General features: G+C 37.7%; 4 protein-coding genes across 8 annotated transcripts; 1 reads left to right on the forward strand and 3 right to left on the reverse strand.

The window, feature by feature from the left end:
- Positions 1–678: 678 nt before the first annotated feature.
- LOC131981796 (cytochrome b-c1 complex subunit 8) lies at positions 679–3,363 on the reverse strand. Of its 2 annotated transcripts, none has more exons than XM_059346272.1 (3): positions 3,206–3,363; positions 2,052–2,226; positions 679–862 (listed from the first exon to the last, which is right to left on the reverse strand). In XM_059346272.1, exons 1-3 carry the CDS (start codon positions 3,266–3,268, stop codon positions 768–770), a joined length of 333 nt encoding a protein of 110 aa, XP_059202255.1. In that variant the 5' UTR covers positions 3,269–3,363; the 3' UTR covers positions 679–767. The 2 variants fall into 2 exon arrangements, with proteins under 2 accessions (XP_059202255.1, XP_059202257.1); XM_059346274.1 differs by lacking the exon at positions 3,206–3,363 and adding an exon at positions 2,877–3,078.
- Positions 3,364–3,918: 555 nt separating this feature from the next.
- gdf9 (growth differentiation factor 9) lies at positions 3,919–8,646 on the reverse strand. The gene is made up of 2 exons (XM_059346304.1): positions 7,938–8,646; positions 3,919–5,609 (listed from the first exon to the last, which is right to left on the reverse strand). Exons 1-2 carry the CDS (start codon positions 8,311–8,313, stop codon positions 4,714–4,716), a joined length of 1,272 nt encoding a protein of 423 aa, XP_059202287.1. The 5' UTR covers positions 8,314–8,646; the 3' UTR covers positions 3,919–4,713.
- A 782-nt stretch (positions 8,647–9,428) lies between these two features.
- On the forward strand, positions 9,429–26,901 carry LOC131981814 (septin-8-A-like). Of its 4 annotated transcripts, none has more exons than XM_059346301.1 (10): positions 9,429–9,464; positions 19,473–19,587; positions 19,735–19,930; positions 20,398–20,584; positions 20,665–20,826; positions 21,237–21,333; positions 21,547–21,715; positions 22,269–22,401; positions 22,751–22,938; positions 26,156–26,901. In XM_059346301.1, the coding sequence occupies exons 1-10, from the start codon at positions 9,444–9,446 to the stop codon at positions 26,208–26,210; spliced, it is 1,323 nt and encodes a 440-aa protein (XP_059202284.1). In that variant the 5' UTR covers positions 9,429–9,443; the 3' UTR covers positions 26,211–26,901. The 4 variants fall into 4 exon arrangements, with proteins under 4 accessions (XP_059202284.1, XP_059202285.1, XP_059202286.1 ...); XM_059346302.1 differs by lacking the exon at positions 9,429–9,464 and adding an exon at positions 17,532–17,614; XM_059346303.1 differs by lacking the exon at positions 9,429–9,464 and adding an exon at positions 17,542–17,629 and having other exon boundaries at positions 25,209–26,901.
- sowahab (sosondowah ankyrin repeat domain family member Ab) lies at positions 12,013–14,676 on the reverse strand. Its single transcript, XM_059346291.1, has one exon. It carries the CDS (start codon positions 14,609–14,611, stop codon positions 13,223–13,225), a length of 1,389 nt encoding a protein of 462 aa, XP_059202274.1. The 5' UTR covers positions 14,612–14,676; the 3' UTR covers positions 12,013–13,222.
- Positions 26,902–27,098: the final 197 nt, after the last annotated feature.

Here is a 27,098-nt window from a genome sequence, read left to right on the forward strand (position 1 = left end):
TCCTAAAGGGGTAAAATCACATGATCTGATCAACTGAGGATGTAAGCGATTTTACCATAGGTGGCCGGTGTCATGAGATGATTTAGGCAAAAATAACAATTTTAACAAAAAAAATGACTTAGGCGATTATTTTAAGTGTGGATCGTGGACTTAATCAGATATGATGAAATTGCGATTTTAAATGTTTACAGTGCAGTTACTTAACATATTTCATGCTCAAATGCATGTACGACAGTATAAAGGTTTGAAGCAAATAAAAAATAACCTCTTACTGTGATTTTTTTTTTTCAGCGCAAGAACAGCAGACCAACATTAATTGCAAGAAGTAATTTTGGGCATTTTTACACTGCACTTTTAAGATTTCATGCTCAAATGCATGTAGTTGTACTGAGGGCCACTTCAGGTGAGGGTGCGGGTCGTATGCGGCCCCCGGGCCTCCAGTTGCCCATCCCTGATCTGTAACATGTACAGTCATGGAAAAAAATATTAGACCACCTTTGTTTTCTTCCATTTCTTGTTCATTGTAATGCCTGGTACAACTAAATGTACATTTGTTTGGACAAATATAATAACCAACTTGATAACCAAAATCATTATCAAGAAAATCTTGAATGGTATCTTCCTCACCAGCCCAAAACCAAATGATATCCTAGTAACAAAAATATGGAATCAGACTGATTTCACATAAATATTTGTCATCTTTATTGGTGAAACATACAGATTGAAACTAATAATAAGAGGACAGCTTTCAGAAAGGTGGCAGCTGTTTATTCGTCATTCTCAAAGTCAGCTGGATTCTTCCTCTTGCTCTGCTTGTGGACACTGTTGCCCCAGGTGTATGTCACGTACATGAGGGCCATTGCTGCAAAAGCAAGATTAGAATACAGATTAGCACCATGACAATTATGCATTTGTATTAAGCCATGCATTGCTGTGCAATTAAGGCCATGAGTGAATCTTTGTGTGAATCTGAAACCAATTATTGATTATATTATCAGTGCAGAGATCCTGAAAAAAAAAGGAAATAACCACAAATTTCCACCTAAATTCTAACCCTTTTATATACCGAACACAATGCAAAGCAGAAATAGTGCAACTCAACACATTATCTACTTGAAAAAATAAATAAAAAACAAAAAAATGGTCTCAGGTAAAAATATATATTTTTTGTTGCATCAAGTCAGCAGTCCCACTCTCCTAGCATAATCTTGCTTTCAAAGCAAACATTTTATGTAAATTAAAAAAAAGTGTTTACACAGAAATAAATACAATATGTAATTATGTATTGTGACTAAATTGTTTAAAATCTTGATTTGAAATAAACTGATAAGATAGGGTCTTGTTTCTACAGTAGCCCATCTATCTCTTTCAACAGTAGCTCAGACAGGGCTGCTGTAGATTGAGCCAAACCAAACATCGGCTCTGGTGAGGGCCTTTTCGCATTTCAACATTACTTGAATGCCACTGAATGTTGGATACACTGGGAAGGGGTATTCAGTTGATTGCAATATCAAACCTCACCACTAGATGTCACTAAATCCTACATACAGCACCTCTAAACTACAACAGAGGCAGGGGCCAAAGCAGATAACAGACCCATCATATGACTTGTCCCTAGTCAAAGTCCGACTCAACACCCAGGCACTTCCAACGATGAACCTACATGTTTAATGATTTTTCTTCTGAACATGATAAACGTATCACAATATAAATTCTATACACACTACTTGTACAACCTGAGAAAAATTACCTTTGCTCCTCTAGGTATACAACTCAAGAGTTGAGATAAAACTGAACTACCAATTTAATATGTGAAGTGAAAAAACAACATTGAGACATTTAAAAAAAACATGCAATGCCATCTACAGACCAAACATTGTGTGTAGCCCTTCCCATGTATCTGAACCTATATATATCTCCAGCATAAATGTTTTTGTCATTTATACTTTTGGTTTCTTTGTTATTTAAATGTAGATGTCATGAGATACTGCCAAAATAAATAAACATATGATCCTTCAGAGAATTATCTGCTCTGGCTATACGAAACTCACGTGGAGCAACTTTGAAGAAAGAGGCTGTGAATCGTCTCCACACATTGGGGATCCCCTTTGAGAAGTAGTTGGGGAAAGCCCTCTGCTCAAATGGGGACAGGCTGTATGTGATCACATGCCTGATCTTGGCCAAGTCTCCAAAGTGACCGCCACCCATGTTCACTTGAGAGCTGATCTGAAATGACAAGGACACATTTATAGCAGGTAAATCAATGGGCAGCCACTAGCATAGAAAATGTTTTCATGGTTTGCACGAAATGCAAGTAGTCCAAATAATGGAAAATGGCTTGTGACACCAACACAGCTTTGTGCATGTTGGTGAAGAGGCAAACTTATTTTCAATGTATGTTAGCAAAAAGCAATTCAAGCACCTTGGAATTTAGTGTTAATTTCCAGCTGAACTATAAGGGCAAATAATCAAGTACAGACAAAACATATGTGATTCCCTGTTAAGTCCCGATAATACATTTTATTATTGTACATTTATTTGAGCGACTTTGCTTTTACGTGTTGCTCAGTTTATTATTAACTGTATAATTAATTTGTTGTTTTAATATTTAAGAACATTGACTCATGAGCCAATATCTCTACCACCTTATTTCGACTTCCTTTGACATTGAATTTAGATATTCCTTGAAGTTCGTACTGCTATTTACATGACTTTCTGGATATCAGGTAATCTACTATTGATATGTTGCTGTATCAATCAGAAAAGGTGTAGTTAATGGCAGACATTTTAAATCAACAAATCTTCGGTTACAGTTGTAGCATTGTACAGCTTCAAAGTAGCCATAGTATGTGTAACGTTACTCAAAGCGTAATGACCTTGCTCGTGGAAGTTTCCAGGCATAAAGTGTAAGGCAAAAGCACGACCCAGACACCAGAATAAACACAACTGCATGATTGTGAAACCAGCAAACAATTAGCCGTGATGGCTAAGTGCTAGCATGATGGACTAGCTCCAGTAGGCTAACGTTAGCTGCTAAGGTCCTTGAAACGTTTCGTTAACTGGAGAGTTAATGTGGCCGTTTAATCGAAAGAGGCCAACACAAAGGTCTCTCCCGCTACAATAAATTAAATATACCTCACAGAAGTCGGTGATAAAAAGCTGACAGAAACAAAAGTACAGTTAAAATCGCGACATTGAGACTTACCGTGCTATTTCGCAACCGTTTCCCTAATAATGTTCCGGTGTCCTTCCTTCTTATACAGGCCATAGACTGATCCAGGCCTTGGTGGGCTGTTAACACTGACTGCGCTAGCGCCACCTGGCGGTCTGGAGTCAATGAACAAGGGAGGACTCTCGACCTGCTCCCCCTATAGAATGTGAAGAGGGAGGTATCGCCAGTTATCAGAGAACTCTTTAAGCATTATCTTCTCTAATGGAGTCCCTCATACACAATCTTATTAAAAGGTCAGTGCATGCCCTAATCATTAAGGCCTAATATGTGTTTAGCAGGGGCACTGAGAGCAAAAATACACATCTTGAAATTACCCGATAATATCACAAACGTGTCCGGACGTGTGTATCACTTTCAAATGTCCTCTGGAAACACTTCTGTTGTGTTGTGGTCTTTGCATCTTTTTTCTTATTGTGTTGTGGTCTATTTGCAGCGCGTTTTCTTATTGTGTTGTGGTCTTTGCAGTCCGTTTTCTAAATGCTGCATTTGTGTTGTCAAATTGATGTTTTTCAATTTGCTTGTGTTGTGTATTTGCAAGTGTTTTCTTAAGTTGCAGCGCTGTGAGCTCTCAGGTCCACCGTAATACATTTAGACAGAGGAATCACTCGGTTGCAAGATTAAAAATCTTTTTCCTGTTTCTCTGCTGCACAAGTTCTCTATGTTGAATGAACATTTACAGCTAGCTGTATGCCAACAACATTTATTCATGTTATATATTTTCCAACTTCTCAAACAGTCAACATATTTTCACTCTTTTGAATATCCCTAAGCTGAACACAAACACACAGTGAAATCATTCAATTTGCATAAATAGACATGACATGCATGTAGTCACATTCAACTAGTACAAATTCATACCTTAGCAGTCACGCAGTGACCAGAAGTAATAAATACACACTGAAACCTCGACAGCTTTCATTCTGGACATTTTGAGGGCTGCTGCTATTCAGACAGCCGTCTCTAACCCCCAGGAATAAAACGATATGTAAAAGGTTTGATAAGAGTTTGTGACTGCTTTTTCATATTTTGTCCAGAACAGGGCAATTGTGTTACATCACAGGATAATGACAGACCACCCACCCAAAATAAGTTAACCAAAACTAACTTAAAAGAATATACAAAATCATACAACACTCATTTTCTTCTTTAAGTGTGTTGGATTCAATAATATGTTGCAAATAGAAGGTTGAAGAACAGGATACATCGAAACCCTTTTTCACACCTCAACAAAAAAGGAAATCAATTTCACCTTTCCACATTTTTCACAAGGATAAAATACTTTTTGTTTAGTAAACACACCTGCTCCAGATCAAACTTAATGCACAACGATTTTCTGAATTAATGAAATCACTGAGCCTGGTCAGAATATCCAATACTTGGATAGAATCCACCTGAGACAACTGTTGAGGAGGTTTGTGGTGATGGTTTATTCAGCCTATATAAAGGAGGGACAAAAAGAACAAGATGTGCTGGTAGTAGGCTTAGCGACACGTGCACCGGGTGGCAACCATGTCCTCAAACTCCTTGTAGACGTAGGAGCCGTCCTCTTCAAAGATCATGACACTCAGGGGGCTGTAATGGGAGGGAACGCACGAGGGCCTGGGCACAGAGGAGTCAAGCTTCTCATAGATGATGTTTTGCACCATGGTGTGGACAGGTGAGCCGTAGATGAAGCCCACGGTCCTCGGGCAGATGCCTCTGCAGTACCTGGGGTTGTACTTTGGTGGAAAAACAATCCAGTGATCCAGTTTGAGCTGGCTGAATCGCACCCTGAAATCATACAAGGCACAGTCGCTTGTCTGGAATTCAGAGCTTGGAAGAAGCTCAGGCAGGTGGATATCCAGACTTTTATCGCCCCGTTTGCTCTTTGGAGATTCTCTCTTCCGTCTCCTCTTTCGCCTAATCCTGTGCTCTGGTTCGAAAACCATCTGCTTGTGAAATTTGTTTGCTGCAGTGGCTGGACTCATGAACTTCTGATGGGCAATTTTGTTTGCATCATTGAGATAAAGAAGCAGAGGAGGGGACCTCATGTGGAACTTCAGTGCCGTTTGTTCCTCTGGGCAGGTGACGTTGATGAGCAGGTGTATGTTCTTCTTCTCAAACTTTAAGAGAGGCCGGAGAAACAACGTGATGTCAACCTCCACCCAATTCCTCCCTCTCCTCCCATCCCTGCTGACTGTGAAGTTCACTGCGTGGTGGAACCCGGGACACAGCGGACACTGGTTTGAGTGCTCCTGCTCCTTGAGACGCAGGTAGCATACAGAGTTGACAGGTGCAGCATGGTCCGGGTCAAAATTGTACAGCAGGGTCGACTTCTGAAGCTGTTCTTTTCTTCTTACTTGATCAAGGCTGTAGGAAAGATCCTGCATAAAGCTCTCTGAGGGCGAAAATGACAAAAAATAATGCACCGTGTCACCATTACATGCTAGTCTCACGTTGTACAATGATTACACTACATTTTCATTAGCCAGAATAGACATGTCTATCTTGTATCCTATTTAAGTGCAGCACCTCACTGATGCCTTTACAAACTTGAGTTTTTTGGCTGGAACACTAAACACTAATTTTAGAAAAACAAAATCTGGAAAAACTGTGAGGCACTATTTACATGAAAATGTTTACCAAAGGACCTGTGGATTTTTTCCCCCTGCTGTTTTCAGCACCACAATTCAAGTGCTGTATTTTTCCATTACATTTGAGAGAAGGCTGACAACTTCAATGACTTGAAGCTAATCAGGAAGCACTACTGGTAAGATGTAATACATATACGTGTGTGTGTGTGTGTGTGTGTGTGTGTGTGTGTGTGTGTGAAATCAGACAATCACTTTTCCTGTTTTAGGTCCGTTAGGATTACCAAAATTATTTCTATTTGCTAAATGCCAAAATAATGAGAGAAGGATTTTTTTTAGACAATTTTTTATTACTTTCTTCAAAGTCAGAAGTTGACATACACTAACATTATTATGCCTTGAAACAATTTGGGAAAGCCCAGATGATGCTGTCATGTCTTTGGAAGCTTCTGATAGGTTCATTGACAACATTAGAGTTAATTCAAGACACACCTGTGGATGTATTTTAAGGCACACCTGAAACACACTGCTTCTTTGTGTAACATCATGGGAAAGTCAAAAGAAATCAACCAAGATATCAGGAAGAGAATTGTGGACTTGCACAAGTCTGGTTCATCCTTGGGTGCAATTTCCAGATGCCTGAAGGTTCCACATTCATCTGTTCAAAAAATTATACCCAAGTATTAACACCATAGGAATGTCCAGCCATCATCGCGCTCAGGAAGGAGACGGGTTCTGTGTCCCAGAGATGAATGTGCTTTGGTCCAAAATGTGCATATCAACCCAAGAATAAAAGCAAAAGACCTTGTGAAGATGCTGGCTGAAGCTGGTAAGAGTGTCATTATCCAGAGTGAAACGAGTACTGTACTGACATGGGCTGAAAGGCCACTCTGCCAGGAAGAAGCCATTACTCCAAAAGAAACATAAAAAAGACAGATTACAGTTTTGTTAGACCAAAAATTAAGGTCTTTGTCCCTGTGTGCATTTGCAAACATTAATCTGTAATTTTTATGTTTCTTTTGGAGTAATGGCTTCTTCCTGGCAGAGTGGCCTTTCAGCCCATGTCTCAGGACTCGTTTCACTGTGGATAATGACACTCTTACCAGCTTCAGCCAGCATCTTCACAAGGTCTTTTGCTTTTGTTCTTGGGTTGATATGCACATTTTGGACCAAAGCACGTTCATCTCTGGGACACAGAACCCGTCTCCTTCCTGAGCGCGATGATGGCTGGACATTCCCATGGTGTTAATACTTGGGTATAATTATTTGAACAGATGAATGTGGAACCTTCAGGCATCTGGAAATTGCACCCAAGGATGAACCAGACTAGTGCAAGTCCACAATTCTCTTCCTGACATCTTGGTTAATTTATTTTGACTTTCCCATGATGTTACACAAAGAAGCAGTGTGTTTCAGGTGTGGCTTAAAATACATCCACAGGTGTGTCTTGAATTAACTCTAATGTTGTCAATGAACCTATTAGAAGCTTCCAAAGACATGACAGCATCATCTGGGCTTTCCCAAATTGTTTCAAGGCATAATAATGTTAGTGTATGTCTTCTGACTTTGAAGAAAGTAATAAAAATTTGTCTAAAAAAATCCTTCTCTCATTATTCTGGCATTTAGTAAATAGAAATAATTTTGGTAATCCTAACGGACCTAAAACAGGAAAAGTGATTGTCTGATTTCATGTCAGACAGTGAGAAAAAAAGCATATGTGTCTTTTTATATAGTGTATGTACACTTCTGGTTTCAACTGTACATACATATACATATGTATGTATATATATATATACACACACATATGTATGTATGTATGTATATATATACCTACACTGAAATAGTCATAACTATCCCAGTTTTTTGTTACTCAAGTTAAGGCCTAGAGGATAAATGCAAATACTGCAAATATGCAGTTAATATCACCAAAACCACTCAGATCACAGTGAATAAACTGGAGCAGTTAGTAATAGTGCTTTTACAGCTTTGACAAAGTGACTTTTTGATCTATTCTTTACCTTTAATAATTTCTAACATTTTGTCTCCGGGTTTAATATTATGATACATTTTTTAGAGGAAGGACAATTTCCCTTAAATATTCTTATGGGTCAATGTACGGTCGGGCAGTTTCTCACCTTTATTACTGTGTTCAAGACATTCATCTTGTGGCTTGATCAGTCGGACCGTGTTGTAGATATTATTCCCGTCCACGCTCCTCTGCACTCTGGCGGACTTTTTGTAAACCTCCGTCAGATATTTCATGTACCTGTGCTCGGGCTTAATCTTTCTCTTCAGTCCTGGGTTCCACCTCGACCCTCCGTGCTCTGACAAGGCTTTGAGCAGCGGGGAGAAGATGCTGCCGTAAGGGAAGGTGAAGTCGACCGGGTTGTGCAGCGCATTGGAGGCAGCCAGAGAAGATTCAACCAGCGGGCAGCCGCAGGTGACCAGCAGCAGTAAGAAAACCATGCGAAAATAACGAAGGACTGCTGACATCAGCATTTGTTTTTTCATTTATAAATAACGTAACCAGAAAAACTTAGAGAAACCTTGAGAGCTCAAGGTAAACAGGACCAAGCACGTGCTGCGGCTGCTCAACATGCGCAGGTGTTGGCAATCAACGATTTCACTCATTACTTTCTCAGGTAAAGAGACCAGAGAGCTTATGACTTGTTGAGTTTCAGTCATGATAGCATATCACAGTCAGTCAGCAACACAGCAAGAGCCTAGTCTTTCATATGATATCATTATTAAGTTGAATTAAACAGTGCTTTATCCTGCATCCATGACTATTCTCATCAGTTATGGGAGTATTTTCAACTCTTTAATGTAAAACTTGTAATAATACACGTGATTTCCGGCCATATTCAAAGTAAGATTCAAATAAAACTTTAAAAATAAAAATTGCAAAACACAAAATTGAAGTTAATCTTTAGCAAAAAAATGTCCCTAGCTAAGATGCACAAATTGTAAGATTTTGCATAATGTCCTTAAAAAATACTTTTATGAAGATATGTTCTGCGCCTTTATTGTGAAGACGTATCCTCCGAACGTCCGGTGATTTTTTTCCCGAAATCACAGTTTTACTTTACACCGCTAAAGAAGTAACGTTAAGTAAAGTAATTACAATAAATGGACCATTATATTTAAGACAAAATTTCACTCATTTTGTTTGCTATTAAATTAACCTTATTGGCTACTTTTGAGAAAATGTTTACAAATATCAACTGACAATTTGATGCTGTAAAAGAAAAGTAACACTGCTGAATGCTGGAGTACATTAGCTAGCTACCGACGCAACGTTAACGTTACGTTAGTGGTATAATATGCTAATGCTAATTAGCTTTATACATATTTGTTAGCGTTAATGCTATATACGAATGCTAATATAAACGGTACAGACCATTAGTTGTATATAAAGTATATACTATCTATAATGTAGCCAAGTTATTTTATTTTATTTTGAGTTACTCAACATTTAGTTATGCTAATGCAAACAACGTTAGCTAATAAAAAAATGGGTCTGAGTGACTAGCTAGACTTTGCCAAAAGCATTTACTGATGTTGCTATGTAATTCTCTAATTTAATCTACTGTACTATAAAATGTGCTATTGTTTGTCCTAGGGTAAGGATCTCCAACAACATGTGCACGTCTGGTTCACAGGTAAAGTAAACAATAATGTTTTAGTTCTAAATGTATATAAAATAATATAAAAGTACAACACATAAATGTGCCATTTTAACTTCTGGAAAATGACAAAATAAAGGTGAAGCTACTTAAAAGGCTACTGACCACTAGAGGGCAGAAATGACCTTCAAAACCAATACACACCATGTCAAAGTTTAGATAAATACTGTATCAATTTATCTTGTATGATTATGCTTTATAGCTGAATTTAGCTGCATACCCAGAACACAGAAAGCAACAAGGCCGATATCTTTTCATGGTCATCCCTTCTTAATTATTTTAGTGTCTCTGGAATGTCTGGAGGGCCACAATCAGATTGTGACCCTGTGAGCTAGAAGTGAATATTACATCACGTGATGTGGGGTATTGTCTATATTTATTAAAGATAAAATTGGACATTTTCATTGACAACTGAAAGTGTGATTTCTGTTTTGTCTGTGATCCGAATGATACTTAAGTTTCAACTAATTTAGGTCAGTTGTGCTCTTCTCTACTTATAGTTGAATTTACTGTATGTTCAATGTTAAGAAAGAAGAACTGAGCCTCTGAAGGGGACTTTCAGAATTACAAGAGCTTTGTTCTATATCAAATAGCTTAAAGTTAATGTTTTGAAGCTGTTATCTGTCATCTTGCCTTGTGTGTTAATAAAGTGTGTTAGCTTGACACTAAAGAGGCAACAGGTCAAAGTGACTGTGCCTGCAGTATTTCTTTTTGCAAACACCAGCAACATTGTGGTTTGATGTGTGCTGTTGAGCATGTTTGCAATTATATGCCAGACAGCACTTTGTAGAACTAATTGTCCTGCCAAATGTACAGGTAGTTACAAATAGACTTATACTTGAGCTTGACTAAACAGTGTTATTGTACACTGGAGGTTTTGCTTATCTTTGGCAGTTTTCACTAAATGTATTGAGATGTGTGGAAAAGTGTAATTTTCTGCATGTATAAACTCAAATTACACATGATGTTACTTCAACTTTTTACTCTTTAAACATATCAACATGGACCTGTTTGAGTTAAACCATTTATAAACATTTTCACCTAACTACTTTAGTGACCATTTTAACTGATGTTAGCATGATCTGCCCTCTACTGGCTTGAAATAAGGAGAGCAAGTAACAAGGACACAACATTACCCCAAGCATCTGTTAAAATCATGTAAGAGAAACTAAAAAAAACAACAATATTTATTTAGAGATACTGACTCACATTGAAGGTGGCCAGTTGTCTGTGCAGCAGAAGTCAACCATAGAAAACAACCAATAAAGTACAACTAAATCTTGTCAGTTAAATCAATGTTAGACTGTATCCCCACAAATAGTTTGTTTTTACTATTATGACTTTTGCTGCCATACTTTGTTTTAAAAATACCCCACTGGTAAATGTCCATTATCATGCTTTTAGCATATCTTTGTGTTTGTCAGGAAAGGATATGGATAATGGATAAAATGATCATTGATTTGAGGAGAGGCTCCACTTTGTTGTTTTTATCCTGTAATACCATCCACAGGACAAGTTTAAAAATGTTGAGCCCCACTGTTAGCAAGGTTTTAGAAATAGAAAAATTATGTTTTTATATAACCCAACTCTTTCATATTATGAAGGGTAATTGTTGACTCTATGGACCACTAGCTTGCCTTTAAAGTTAGGTTCCACATCATAGACTAGTACTAAAAGGTACTTTGTGTATTATACTGTACTAGCTATTGGTATTCTGGAAAATAAGATGTACTTTTCCATTTTGTACCGACAGGAAATGACACAAGGCCTGGAACACACCAGGTATTGTTAGACAATCTTTGATGTTTGTGTTGAAGACCAGACATAGGAAGCCTCTCTGTTGCAGACTAAAGTTTTATGATCTTTCAGTAGCGTTGCATACAAAAGGTGGTTTTGAGGTGGGATTTGCAAAATAGTGAAGTCTACTATGTTGAATAGTTGCTGTGAGTGCAGCTGTCCTTTGTTGGGATCATTATGCAGCAGGCCACTTCTTTTTTTCAGATAATAAGACAAAGGACATTGTTCTGGCACAGTTTTGCTTATGGCTTCATTGTCTGAGCTCCAACTCTTTCATGTCATCTGGGATTGTTTTTCCTCTGGGTCAGTTAAGGACACATGATGGATCAAAACAAGGCAAATTACTGTTTCCAAGCATGTCTTATCTGGGAAAAGGTCATTTACTCATTAATGACAACGTGACCATTAAAATGTTTTTGTAGAGATTGTTAGTTTTTTCACTGTAATTGTATTTATTCTTCATTTTAGTTAGACACCACCCTACAATTTAATCTTTGGCTTCTTTTATTGCAGTTGAGCAAAATGGAGCCCACAAAGGGAGGCATTTCTCCTCCATTCAGCTCAAGTTCACAAAGAGATTAATAAAGGAGACATTCCACCACCCAGTGTGGTTGCTTGATTTGCATAACTGGCCCCCACAAAGGTCCCTTTTGCTTTTACTGAAGCTTTTAAAACCTACCAGTATTTTCTTTCTACAACAACCAATGTTTTCACTTCACTCGGTTTGCTTTGAAGGACTTTAATGTTGATGATAAATACATGAGCTGCTGTGCACAAAAGCAATAAGCATTTCAACAACACAGTGACGTGTTTTACACTAGTGTTGATAGCAACGGTTTCTTAGGTGTGGTCTGTTTTAATATTTCCTCATACTTTGAAGTCACAAATCAAGAAGTAACATCTAAAGATTTGATACACATCAGGCTATAAAAAAGTGTGAATACTTGCACAATAAGTCAGAAAAACATAAATTATATGCATTTAAAATTATATGTTCATTATAAAAACATGGAATTCGGCTTAAGAAAAAAGATGATTAAATTAAAATTCATAAATAGTACATCCAGCAGTGATACACTGTACAAGAGAGCTGCAATAAGTACTGAGAGATAAACATTGTAATTCAGTTATAGACTTTAAGTGATCTAAAGGATAGACAAGGATTTAAGTTATTTTATATTAACATACAAACTAAGATAAGTATTATGAGTACACCTTTATTTTAAGGCATGCCTATTAACCACTAAATAGTTGCATATTTGCATGCACATCAGGGGCATATAGCTCTTCATTAGTCACAATAAAGCACTTATTAAGAAGAATAGAATATGAATAATAAAATAATATATTTCCCATTATAAAGTGAGCTTACAAGTAATTCACTAGTAATTGGCACTTAACTCATACAGGATCCCTATTCTAAAGTGTCCTCCTTTTCACACTTAGTTTATCAATTATAGCACACAACTATTGCAATTAACTGACACTTTTTTTGATGGGTTACACCTTGAAAAAAATATAGGTCTATTGAGATGCACTGGTTCTATTCTCATTCAGTGGGAGGAGAACAGAGTCGGCACAAGTATCTCCGTTATTAATGGACCACTTCAGAGGTTTTCAAACAAACTACTAGTGATTACTTCCTCACTTTACAATGGGAAACATATTCTGAGTTAGAAAGACTTGATAAGGCTCATACTGAACAAAGCATATTAAGATCATAGTTAATTTACAACTTAATTTTATTGTGGGAAAACTTTTAGATGTTGCAGAATAATGCATTATTAAGTGCTTTATAGTCACTAAGAAAGAGCCAAAATGTTACTAATATGCATGCTAATAACCAACTTAATGGTGAATATGTGTACCTTAATATAAAGTGTTACTGTATTATCTAATGTGATTTTAACATGACTTCTTTTGTGAATCTGTCATTCTCACCAGTCATGAGCAAACTTAGTTGCAGTCTTTTGTTTCTTCCCAATGTGAGGCTGGAACAGTTTACTTATTGTGTTGAAGCCTTTATGGTGCTCCCTGTACTCTTCATCTTCTGTCTTCTCCCTGTATTTGCTCTGCTGCAGTCCTCCCATAAGTGCTCTCACCTCGGCTGACACACCTTTTCCCAGGTAGTGGACGGCCTTCTTGCCATCATTATCTCTTTCATTTACATTAGCTCCATAAGTTTGCACAAGCAAAACCATCACTTCGGTGTGGCCGTGTATAGCTGCAATGTGTAAAGGTGTGTATCCTCCGTGTGCTTTGCTGTTGATGTTAACACAAGTGCCTCTTTTCCTGGAGATATCCACGAGTGTGTGTATCATTTCGCTGTTGCCGTCCTTGGCAGCCCAGTGCAGTGCTGTGAAACCTGACATGAAGTCTTTCTTCTGTGCTAACCGTGTGTCCTGCAGCAGCAAACCGTGGATTTGTCCCCACAGTCCTGCAGCACACTTGACCAACCACTCATGAGCTAGTGGCTCCAGAGGCACAGACTCTGAGTCCTTTGCATCATCTCTCTTGTTTTGGGGCCTCACCAGGGGGAAGCTTGGGGGTTGCATGTCCTCTGTCTGTTTGTTTTTCCAACACTGCGATTCATGAAGTGCACCCTTCTTGCAAGCTGGAATGTTTGGTTTGAGAGTTGGCACGGACGGTGTAGAAACTTTGGTCGTGTTGTCTGACAACGTGATAAGTTTGTCTGCATTTGTATGCGGATGCATTTGAGAATGTAATCCATCCTGTGTTGCTGGTGCTCTCGAAGGGGATTTTACGGCTATGACAGCAAACACAGCTCCAGATTTCCCCGCTCTGATCGCCTGATCTCCTGAGATATTCAGGACTTTAACAGTGGCTGCGTCCGTACTACTAATGCTTCTTAATAACGGCCTCTTTTCCTGCATGCGCCCCACAGACGCATGTTTGGCATCACTACAATAGTTGCCATTCATGTGTGAGGGATAGCAAACATTATTGTTCTCGATATCAGAATAAATCATCCTGGCTGGCTCGGCTCGATGAGGAGATGTGTACGAAAAGCTCGTATTCTGGCTTGAAAAACTGTCATCCATCGGTATTTTCTGCGTGGCATCATGCGCCACATCTTTAACAAAGTCCTGGTACCTTTTCTTGACACAAACAAACTTGGCCCCGTCGAGCTGTTTGACCACAGCGATGCTGTTCACCAGCTTCTTGAAAAGGTCCCTATTGTGCTGCTTTTCCGCGGGATCGCAGCAGTTGATTTGAGTCCTGAAGTTGTTCAGCAGCTCCGAGTTCTTCACTTTGCCTCCGTGCTCCAGTAAAAAAGACAAAAGAGATTCTTGCGTCAAAGACATTTTGTCCTCAAGGGGTAGAGATTTGAAAAAAGGTATGGCCGATATAAAGCCTGAGGGATTATCTCTTCGCTGTCCGTGCTCCCCTCCCTGCTGTCCTCCACCAACCTGCTGCTTCCGGCGCCTCGCCAAATAAATTCATCCGTTTTTTTCCTTTTGTCTCTCCCCGTTAAAGGCTCAGCTGCCTGATAAATACACACTCAATATCAAAGCTGCTATAATACAGGAGGAAATGTTTATTTACATACGTAATTTATTGTGTGTTTTACATATAGAGATTAAATATAAAAATATGAGTCCAATATTATAGAATTTTACAAGAGCAGAACTATATTTGTTTGTTTGTTATAACCTAATTTGAAAAACCTAATTTTTCTATAAGGCATACAGCCACTTATTTTCATATTTCATTATTTAATGAATATTGTGTCAAATGTATATTATCTTACTATAAATCCTAGCAAATGACATTAAATCAAAATCAAGTATGTGTACACAATAGGGAATATGACTCAAATTTTTGTTGCTCCAGTATATTACAGAAGCAATATAAGGCAAAAAAAATAAAAAAACAAGGGCAAAAAAGCTGAACATCAGCAAACATTTGGCTATTAATTGTTAAGTGTTGTTTATTAGTAAATCGTTTACCTATACATACGATGGCTATAAGTCAGACTGCAAATTGTAAACAATAACACAGTAGTATGATGGTGCCAAGTGCAAATGCAAAGCAATTAAGATTGATGTAACAGAATGCTTTATATACATGATGTAAATGACAAAATAAGGTTCCCAAGTTGTGCAAAAATATTGAGAATAAATGAGATTTTCTACTTAAAATTTAACCTTTTACATAGAACCTCAATGTTACAATATTAAAATGATGCATTATACAATATATATTAAAAGTATTACAAGTATATATACAAGTATTGAAGTATGATTTCCACCATAATCTATAGGAGAAGATATACTATTAAAAGTAGCAATTCATTTACATTTAATGGGAGTAATATTGTAAAATAGATGTATTCACTTTAGTAGAGTTACCATAGAAATAGAATTCCACCACAGCCAGACTTGAGTTCTTTGTCATTGGTTTTGCGTTGCTTGGAGACAGCTGGTGGCCAAGTGTGTAACTGTTGAATGAACTTGGACTCTGTTCAAAATGTGGAATTAAATATAAAAACAACAAGACACTTCAGTATTATTATGTGAAAACTGTGTGACACGGACATTAAGTTTCAAAATTGATAAAAAAAGAAAAAAGGAAGAGAAGGGGTTGGCTTCATTTTCTGGTGTTTGGAGGTCACAGAAACCAAAGCGTAACATCAAAATGTTGACCTGCATTCATCTACTGTGTTAAAACATCCGAAAGACATAGTGTTTTGGTTGGAGTAACAATTACCTTTTATGGTCTCAAAGGTAAATAAGTGGTCTGTGGACTAAATGTATTTAAAAACAGTGTTAGATATATTGGAATACACATTGGAATATGATACATTGTTATATAAGATTTCAAAGTCTGTAATGAGACATGGTAGCTGTCTCACAAAGTTGGCACATTGATTTTGTGGTTTAATGTTTAATTTTATTGGTGGATTTTGAGAGTAAAAACTCTTTTGAAAGATGAAACAGATGAACAGTGCTAATAATTGTATTTAGTTATTATTTTTAATTGCCAATGGAAATGTAATTATACATCCTTATTTAAGAATTGCTGATGTTCTTGTCTTGTTGTTTTTTTAATTGATAGATAATGTTAGAGCGTAAAGCTTTTACAGCTTCTACCTCTCACCCGGGTTCTTTTTCCTAAACTTGGTTTACAAAACACTCAGGACAAATGAATAAAGTCAACCATTTATTGAAAGAATCATAGCCAAATGCAATGCTCAGCGCTGGACTCTGCCAAGTGACCCCAATGGCATCACAGGACAAAGTGCTTACAAGCAACTCTGATTTTACATATAGCTTCTTGGATTTTGGCGAAATCCCGTACAATGGGTGGGCTCTTTAACGCAATTGGTCAATTTGGAAATGATATGCACTGGTTACCACCCATTAACCAAGCATCTGGGGATTGAACATCTCACTGATCAAACTTTATGTGTGTGTGTTGTTGTCTGCTGAAGCTCCACATCCTATCCTCTGCTCCCCCATACATACCTTTCCTGAACTCTGACCTCTCCTAACCGTAAATGACCAGTCCTGTCAGTGTATGGCCCAGTTCAGGTCATAATTTTAAGTCTCAGGCAATGCTGAGTGCCCCACTCCCACAATAACCACGTTGTCTGATTCCTGTTTGAATTAAACTTTAATATGATATTGTTTCTATTAGTTATTTATTTTTATTTTTGTTTCATATGCATTGCACTATAGAATTGTACCAACCAGCCCTGCATCAAATGCACAACATGGCTTTAATTAACTAATTTTGGAAAATATTTGTGAATATTAAAACATATGTTTTAATATTCACAAATATTTATATATTTATTTACAAACATATGTTTTAATATTCACAAATATTTTCCAAAATTAGTTGTTTAAAGCCATGTTGTGCATTTGATGCAGGGCTGGTTGGTACAATTCTATAGTGCAATGCATATGAAATAAAAATAAAAATTAATAACTGGTTTGTTAACCTAATTTGCTGCTGGTAACAATGTTCTAACATCAACTGTGCCAGAGAAATCAGGTCAGGGTGAAAAGTGTGCCAAATAAACTGATCTAAAAGCTTTAGTCTGTTGAAGCACTTATCTGAATCATTCCTGAGTTAAAACATTAAAAAGAGGCTTGCAGTAAACTCATTCAGAGTGAGAATTAGGGCTGAAACAGCCTTTGTAGAGCAGTTGTAGTGTCGCCCTCCAGCACCGAGGGGGTGTTGCCTCCAAGTGGCCATATTGAAAGCAGTGTGAGTCTGTCCGTGTTCAATGTGCAGAGCAGGTCTGGCTGAAGACGGATAATTCCTGCACACAGCCACTTCTGACGATGGCGGCCAATGAGGTAGATGTTTTCGCAGTAAGTATGATGATCTACTGTCTGCGGGCCTGCAGTGACTCATGATTTGTTGTCGTCAAAGTAGAAATAGGAATTAAACTAGCGTTCAGGTGTATGTGAGGAACAAAGTGATGGTAATGAGATGTATGGAGAAAATGCAGCAGGGTCGCTGCGGTGTTAAAAAAAAAAAAGCCTGTTCTCACTAATGAAACGGGATAAAGGCGGATTTTCAGCTATGGTTGATTCAATAGAAATGACGCGTCGTCGCCCCGTTTTGATGTGTGCAATCCATGGAGACGTGTAGAACAAGCGCACTTCAGCATCCAACTGCTCAGCATGAAACCGCACGACAACACTTTGCTGTTTACCATGTCAACAGTGTGACAGGTGCACACGGGTCCTGAAATGACAAGACCTAGCGGTTGAATGAAGCACAGGACAGCAGGCAGCAAAGACTAAGTTAAGAGGATAAACATAAGTAGCAGCCTCCTCAAGGGGAAGCTAGCTCTTTACGATTGCTCAGCTAAAAATTAAATATGTATTAGCCGAACGTGTTATTCCAGGAAATGTGTTCATTAAAAGGCCATCATAGCTTGCCTGGCACTTGTCTCCTGTTTACAGGTAGTATTGCAAATGATGTGGGACTTGAAGTTAAGGCAGTGTATGTGTGTGTGTGTATGTGTGTGTGTTTGTCTAACTATGGAGGGGAGTTATGGGTACCAGGGCAGCCAGCAGCTTGGATGTCCTCCCACCCTGTGAAACAACATCAAGATAAAGAGCTCTTTGTGAGTTTGTGTGTGTGTGAGAGAGAGAGAAGAGTGAGGCACAGAAACGGATGATTGTTGCATTAAGCACATCCTGATCCTCATGGTGAGCCTTTTGCAAGATGCCAGTATCCCAGGGTGTCTCTGGTGTAGGAGAGATGATGAACTGTGTCATAGTTACACAGCCAGTATAGTATTTGTAGTGGTAGTAGTATTTTTTTAATAAGCAAGATGAAGAGGTCGCTTTTTTGGCTGTTTTTTGCCATTGAATAGAGTAAATGATAAATCTATGAATCGAAAAAGTAATTGACAGACCAATCAAGGGTGGAAATATATGTTTGTTTGTGCATTATCCAAATCACAGGAAGCACATTTTTTGTTAAAGACAAAATATGTGTCAAAATACCACATTGTGGTGCTGTAGTGATGTCCTGGCATACAAATCATATTCTACAGACTTGGTTTAGTACAGATTCTTGCATTAGAATCGCACCATGATCATTTTTATATATATTTCAATAAAATTAGAATAATAATGCAACAATTATAATTACCTCCATTTTTGTGAATCATATAGCAATTGCAATATCAGTCAAAATAATCGCAATTAAATTTCTTTTTTTTAACAAATCATACAGCACTCAATATTGGCATGCTTATGATTGCAAACCATTACTGTTGACAGCAACAAACTAAGGCTATACTTAAGCTTTATATACAGACAGTAGATACACAAAGTTAAGTATGACATCTGTGCTGCACAGCTCAAATGCACAACTCAAATATTTGTGTTTTCTTTCCAGATTTTCATGTCTGTAAAGAAGAATTTGTTTTGGGATATTGAGACAGAACCTTTTATAGGATGGACTACTCAGTGTGTTATGTGGAAGAGAGAGATGACCTCATTTGCAAAGAATGCTTTTAAGCTTGAAAGCAGAATTTGGGGATGGGACCTGACAGAAGAACTGCTTTAACCTCGCCATTTTATAGATTTATGTTGTTGCTTCCATGGTTATGAAGTGAATATGATTAAATATTTCTGAAATGCAAGTCATTTATTTAATATATTCCATGTCCTGTCTGTTTCCTGCATACCTCAGAATGAGGAAAAGCGAAACCTGGAGCTCGGAGGTCACGTGGGGTTTGACAGTCTTCCAGATCAGTTGGTCAGCAAATCAGTTGCCCAGGGATTCTGCTTCAACATCCTCTGTGTAGGTACGTCTGAACCTGGGAGGAGTTCATAATCCGGAGCTAGTGCTATAAATATAACATGCATCAATTTTAAATTTGGAGCACTAATACATCACATGGTCTTCGCCTCATCTCTGTTCACTACGTGTCATATTCTCTTTTCTTTTAAAGGTGAGACCGGGATAGGCAAGTCAACATTAATGAACACTCTTTTCAACACATCATTTGAAAATGAGGAGGCCAGCCACTATCAGAGTGAGGTACAGCTACGCCCACAAACCTATGATCTGCAGGAGAGCAATGTCAACCTCAAGCTGACCGTTGTGCACACTGTTGGGTTTGGAGACCAGATCAACAAAGAAGAAAGGTAGCAATTCTTGTAGATGTCTATTTGAGTTTAAGTGTACTCACAAACTGTCCTGCACAAAGGAAGAAAATATGCAATGTTCTGCAAAAACTTCTTTCACTGTTTTTTTCAACCTTATCTTTAAAAATGCATAGTAATTTCTCTTGGTTAGATCAGCACCAGCTATTAATCATGCCCATGTCCTACTCTGGTACTGCAGCCAACACAGTTACACAGTATAGAATTGAGAAAGAGGTCTGGCCTGTTTCTGGCATGTGAACTGGGAGGGAAGAATATGGGAATGACTGCTAGAACTAATGCAATCTCAATAGACATTTGAGTGCTCCAACAACAGGGAGTAAGAAAAGCAGCAGACATTCTTGGCTGCAAGACTGTAGATACAGAGTTGTTAACTAGGATGCTAACTAGTCTAATGTTCATAAAATACTCACATTCTTGTTTTATGTTTGTTCTATCTTCCTGTGCAGCTATAAACCCATTCTTGAATATATTGATACCCAGTTTGAAAGGTATCTTGAGGAGGAGTTAAAAATAAAACGCTCCTTGTTTAACTGCCATGACACAAGAATCCACATCTGCCTGTATTTCATCGCTCCCACTGGACACTCCCTCAAGTCCCTGGATCTCGTCACAATGAAGAAGCTGGACAGCAAGGTGAACACAGAATCTGGCACGGTGTATTTCAGCAGTTAGTGTTCCTCAGTCATCACTCATATTTCTTTTGTTCAATGCAGGTGAACATCATCCCTGTTATTGCAAAGTCAGACACCGTATCCAAGAGCGAACTGGACAAATTGAAGATCAAGATTATGAGTGAGCTGGTCAGTAATGGAGTGCAGATCTATCAGTTTCCTACAGAGGATGAAGCCGTTGCAGAGATCAACACCTCCATGAATGTGAGTTATAAAAACACATACATGATTCAATACTGTATGTATTTTACAAGATAATATGCATTGTCTCTTTCTCCTTAATTTGGTAGCCAAAGTTCTTTTTTGGTGGCCCAAATATAAACTTACAGAAAAGGCAATTTAGTGCAATTTAACACAGCCTTCCTTCCTACGGTGACACTTCAATAAATCAAGAGAATGAACATCTTAGCATTTTCAGAGTTACCGGGTTTAAACAGAATGATTAGACATTCAAAGAAAAAAAAAATCTATCTTGATGTTGATGTGAATGTCATCATTATAAATGTAGCTTCCAAGCTTCAACCTATATGCTACGGTCCTATTTAGAGGCCTGTCATGACAACAGTAGTATTATTTTAACCAGAGTGAAACAATATGTGTACTGTTCGTTACAGACTCATCTTCCCTTCGCTGTGGTTGGAAGTGTCGAAGACGTAAAAGTCGGAAATAAGATGGTGAAAGCAAGACTGTACCCCTGGGGATCAGTACAGGGTAGGTCTGCTGAATGGGTTTAATAAGCATCATAAGTCCTCCAAACAGTAGCAGCTGTTAAGTCAGATGCCTGTTGCCAAAGTATTATTAGGTTTTCAGCTGAGATATAAACATGACATCATATTTCTCTCATTTTTTATGAGCACAGTAAGCACAGGGTTTTCATTGAAGATTTTCAGTAAGTGCAAAATGACCGGGCTTCTTTTCTTCCAGTGGAAAATGAAAACCATTGTGATTTTGTGAAGCTGAGGGAGATGCTACTGCGTGTGAACATGGAGGATCTCAGAGAGCAAACACACGCTCGACACTATGAGCTCTACCGTCGCTGCAAGCTAGAAGAGATGGGCTTCAAGGACACAGACCCGGACAGCCAGTCGTTCAGGTGAAATTAGGGATAGCACTGATGTAATGCATCTGGGCAGCTTCAGTGGAACAGCCAAAAACAACCCTGCTCTCTTACGATGATGTAGTGAAGTGTACTGATTCATGACGTAATTATTAGAGCGTTAAAGTCTATGTCTATGTGGATAAGAGGTTCTCCTTTTTACCCAACAATAGAGCTTGTGTCTATTTGGACTCTAATTTAAATATTGTGTATGTGTTTTATTTTTGACTCATCTAAAGCTTTTGGTGCCTTCGCAAGTTACTCTTTGAAAATAACACGTAGACCTTACAACTATCAAATAAAGGTCAAATTACTGATAAATTAAAACAAAATTGTTGTATTTAATGTAGCCTACCCGAGGCATATTATGCTACATGTGGTACAACACATTTTAGTTTTGTGATGAATTAATCTCCCCTAGTAAACATTTAAGTTACAACAAGATCCTACCTACCTATCCTTGCACTTCTAACCAGCTGCAGCAACCAGCTCCTGAATACTAATCCCGTCCAATAACTGATCTTGATGTTGTTTTTACTCTGATCTTCAGCCTTCAGGAGACTTACGAAGCCAAAAGGAAGGAGTTCCTTGTGGATCTGCAGCGCAAAGAGGAAGAAATGAGACAGATGTTTGTCAACAAAGTGAAGGAGACGGAGGCAGAGCTGAAAGAAAAGGAAAAAGAGGTGAGGATTGACATAATAAAGTAATATAAAGAGATTGCAAGGAGCACAGCTACAGTGATCAGCTGCTTATATAAATGAAAAAGCTTGGGACAGAATCTTTCTAAGACTAAATAGAGAAGGTGTCTGTTTCATTACTTTATATACTTTGTAAAACATACAAAATTCAACAACATGGTAATCTGCATGAGAAAAAAGAAAATGCTTATAATAACCATCCACGTAGTGATCAATTTGACCCAGACAGACTTGATCACTACAAGCAGTTTCCACTGTAATATTGTGTATTTGCTTTGTCTCATATTGTACCCTGTCCCATCATCATCATCATCATCACCATCATCATCTCTAGCTTCATGAGAGGTTTGAGCAGCTAAAGCGGATGCACCAGGATGAAAAGAAGAATCTGGAGGAGAAAAGAAGAGAACTGGAGGAGGAGATGAATGCCTTCAATAGAAGAAAGGTTGCAGCTGAGACACTGATGGGACAGGCACTCCAAGGATGCTCACAACCATTCAAGAAGGACAAGGACAAGAAGAAGTAAGTCTGCCTTTCTGTGCGTATTTGATCTGTATTGCTGCTGGAGTGGTTCCTTTAGCACCATGGTTGTCAGAGCAAGAATTAATGCCACTCAGTAGTAATAACTCTAAAATCTTTCAGGCAATTCAAGGGTAATTGGTTAAATGTCACACATACATAATATTCACAAGCCATGGACACATATTCTCTGAGCCAGTCTATGTAGAGTTGATCGGAGAGAGGGGGAGGCGTACAATGTGATTAATGAGATAGTGTTATTTTCCCAGAAGCCATGTTGGCTCAGAAACTGATACCGGGACGGATTCAGACTGACACTGTGTGCCCAGACATAGTGGGAAGGGTCACAGCTTGCATGACACAGCCTGATGCTTATGTCTCTGCAGGCTGACCTGCCAGACTGTATCTCAGGCAGGGGCACTTCTGTTTACATTCGACTGGTCTCACCGATGCTCACGCAATGTGCAACGCAGTTGATACTCAGACATCACACAAAGAGCCGTAATAATTTCCGCAGGTGGACATGTTACTTGCCAGGATAAATTATTTACGCTCAAAAGTTACATACACAGCTTGAAGCTCAAGATCGCCTTGAAAATCCACAATCACCATTCTGCCTTAATGATAAGTAAAATAAAACAAATGTGAAAATGTTAAGTGTCCACCCAACGCATAAAGACGATGAAGATGTGATTTCAGCTAGTTTCTACTGTAGGACTAGTTGGACTGTACCAAATTCTTTTTTTTTATTCAAAGATTGTACTAACTGGAGTATTAAACATCATATTTTATCAGCCTATAAAACAATTAAATAACAAAGATTGAATAAATTGAATCATCATTAAATTATTATTTTTTAAATGTTTTCAAGATTTTCTGTTTTTATAAATCAACTTTCTTTAATAGAAGTACTGTCAACACAAAAACAAGTTTGAATGCTTTGTTATTACAGTATTAAAAGGCTAAAAGCCAATAAATATGTATTGAAGCTAAATATTTAATTAGATAAAAACATACTGCGATTGCAATTTTAGAAATGATTACATCTCTCTTTTTTTAAATACATTTTGGTTTTGGACTTCACTACTCTGGATTATTTTTTAATGTTTGGATTACACGATTGGGAAACAATCCTACACAGCTGGAATATAATGCTACAAACAGAATATTACTAATATTTTTAGTGTAACCTAATCTTTATCTGCAACTTTGAAGAAATACTAGGTTTTAATAAAATGTACTGACATGCAAAAAAAAATAGCTATGCAGTAGTCAAATGCTAATGATTGTTGATTTGAGTGTCAATGTTCGTATTTTTAGGTACCGCCCTATGCACAAGAATTTATAAGATATTGCTTTAGATTTGTCATGCAAAGGGGGAGCATGAGGAATGTATGATAAAAAATCTTTCAGGTCTTGAAAATACATCTGGGTAAGTTAAACGTTTAGGCCAGGGCAAGACTCAAATTGCAAGTGGATTAATTTGGATTAATTGTTATGCTTTGGTTGCTGTGGCTAAAAATAGTAGTAGTATGTTTATCCAGGAAGCAAACAAAACAGTTAGCTGAAGTCCTCTTCTCTGTTTAAATGGGCAGCCTAAGTGGCAGAAAAAGCTGATTTTTATATGCAACAATTTGTGATGGTACAGTCATGACTCGTTAGCTGTGCTCTCGACGTGCTGTTAGTGTCATGTGTCTTATTGGATATGACCCTAAAGGGAACAACAATTTTTGAAAGTGGTATTGAGCGGGATCGCTGTAGCTGCCCAATTGGCTGCAAGGGCAATTGCACACTATAAATGTAAGGCTACATCCAGTTAAACCCCTTTTTTTTGGATCCTATCCACACTGTTGTAAAACTCTTGCACAATGACAGTGCACCCTTTATGGTGGGCTTTTGTTCAATTCTAGACCAATTTTAGTAATATAATAAATCATAGTAAAATTGGATCCTGGTTGAAAAATATCAAAGTTTCCTTTTAAAGAGAAAAATCTCTACAAATTAAATCTAATTTAATTTCAGTCCATCTATAAATGTGGCCGAAATCCAGGTGAAATTTGAAAAATTGGCTTCTTTGAGGTTATTTTTAATCTGATTTAAACATACCCTGAAAGGTAAGACTAAGGGTGTGGATGCTAAAAGAGATTCCAACCCAAACACATGGCATTGCATTCCCATTTCATTCATTTATTCCTTTGATTTCTACCATTCCTCAAGCTTTTCATTTTTTTTCCTTTTTTCCATATTCTGTCTTATTTCTGTTCCCCTTTCAGTTGATTTATGGATCAAACATCCACGGAAACGAGGAATGTGTCTGCCATCAGCATGGGAACAGAGCCTGTCATATCTGACATTACTAACTGACACTGTATGTGTGGACAGTGCACGTATGTCAGCCTGAACAATGTGATGGCTAGAAGCCACTGTGTACTTATGGATCAAAAACGTAGCTTTGCTCAGTGTATTTAATTTGTCCCCAATGCTGACTCTGCTAGACACACAGACCATGGACTGTTTTCATAACATGTAGCTCGTGTTGTTTTATGTTCTTGCCATGAATGTGTGCTCATGTCCTGTTGTAGAACAGCAGACTTGTGGTTACTGACTGAATAGAACCGATGGCTGTGATTTATGTATTAACATGGAGCATTTGTGTGTTTTTATACATGCAATTATTCATGAATTGAATGGTCTCCAATAGTGTTTTTAAAAAATAATTTCTAATAATGTACATAAAAGTATTCATAATTTTTTATTGTTTGTAGTTTAAGGTAAGAAAAAAATAATTGTCTATAACATTCTGTGCAAAGTTATTAAGAAAATAATTTTATTTACAGTAAATCTGAAAAGGAGTAAATATGTTGCCATATTTTTTTATTCAAATAAATGATGTCAATGGAAAAGAAAACAGTGCATCAGTTCATCTGTTGGTCAGTTGAACCCATTCCCCTTAAACTCTCTCATCACATCACATCACATCAGGTCAGTCATTTGTATGATTCATTATCATGATGTACCAACACATGGTTTTCTGATTTTGACTGGTGAGCAGTGTTTCTGTCAATTCATTATCCATTTAATTCAATTTTTGGCAGCAAACAGGACAAATAAAATGCTCATTAAACTTATCATTTGCACTAAACATCAGTATTTCATAACTTGTTAAGGTTTGACTAATGAATATCAGATAAATGACATGATTTTTCTTTCCTTTTCATAGCTTCTTTAGTCTTCCATCTGCGTGCTCCTTAACCTCAGGAAGGAATTTGAATTAGAAGACTTTCTACTACATCAAAAGATCACAGACTAACAATCAAGTGTATTATTTTTACAATGTGAAATAACTGTTTTATAGAAATGCACTTAACATCCCTGGAAGTGATTCAGCCTGAAGTCCTCCATGTCTACTAAACTCTCCTTTAAGCTTCTAAGCAGCTCTGTAGCATGGTCTCTGCATGGCTCCTAACCTTCATTCCTGAAAGTGTTAAAGGTCATTGCCAAAATCTCAGTTTTTGTACTAAATGTGCTACCCTCATCGATCTGCCATCATGTTATGCTTGTAGCTTTTTGACTGATGACGATTTACACTGTGAAATATATATTATAAAGTGATATTATATTGCTGTTGAATGTTGTAAGGATTGTACATTATATTATGATTTAGAAGCACTTTAAACCAGTCATAGTACAAATACTATCTTTAATCATTAACCAAGGTGTCCTATCATGCTAACATGTCAGCCCGTATGTTGTGTTAAACAGATCTAGATCTAGAAATATTTCATAGTTTCAAACTGCAAAGACCTACATATATACATTATATATACTGTTGTTACGTTATAAAAGCCTGGATTTATATAAATTCAGGATGAAATCTCTTTATGTCAGTACATCTATAGTGGGTCTGTGTGGGCCTGCTTGCAGATTTGTATACCCTCATGTAATAAAGACTTACTTTACTGAAAATGTGCCTTGTCTCCATAATTGCACTTTTCTACAGTAAAGTCGACAGAAAACGACAGGTGGTAGTAAGCTGTCCTCTCAGCAGGTTCAGGTTCCCTCCAGACTTTTCCAGAAACTTCTCAGTATGCGCCCAATGAAAACGAATAACGTACAATACAGTGTGATAACAACTGTCCTATAAAAACAATCGGTACAAGACA

Source organism: Centropristis striata, chromosome 12, assembly GCF_030273125.1.
Source record: "Centropristis striata isolate RG_2023a ecotype Rhode Island chromosome 12, C.striata_1.0, whole genome shotgun sequence".
Classification (NCBI taxonomy): domain Eukaryota; kingdom Metazoa; phylum Chordata; class Actinopteri; order Perciformes; family Serranidae; genus Centropristis; species Centropristis striata.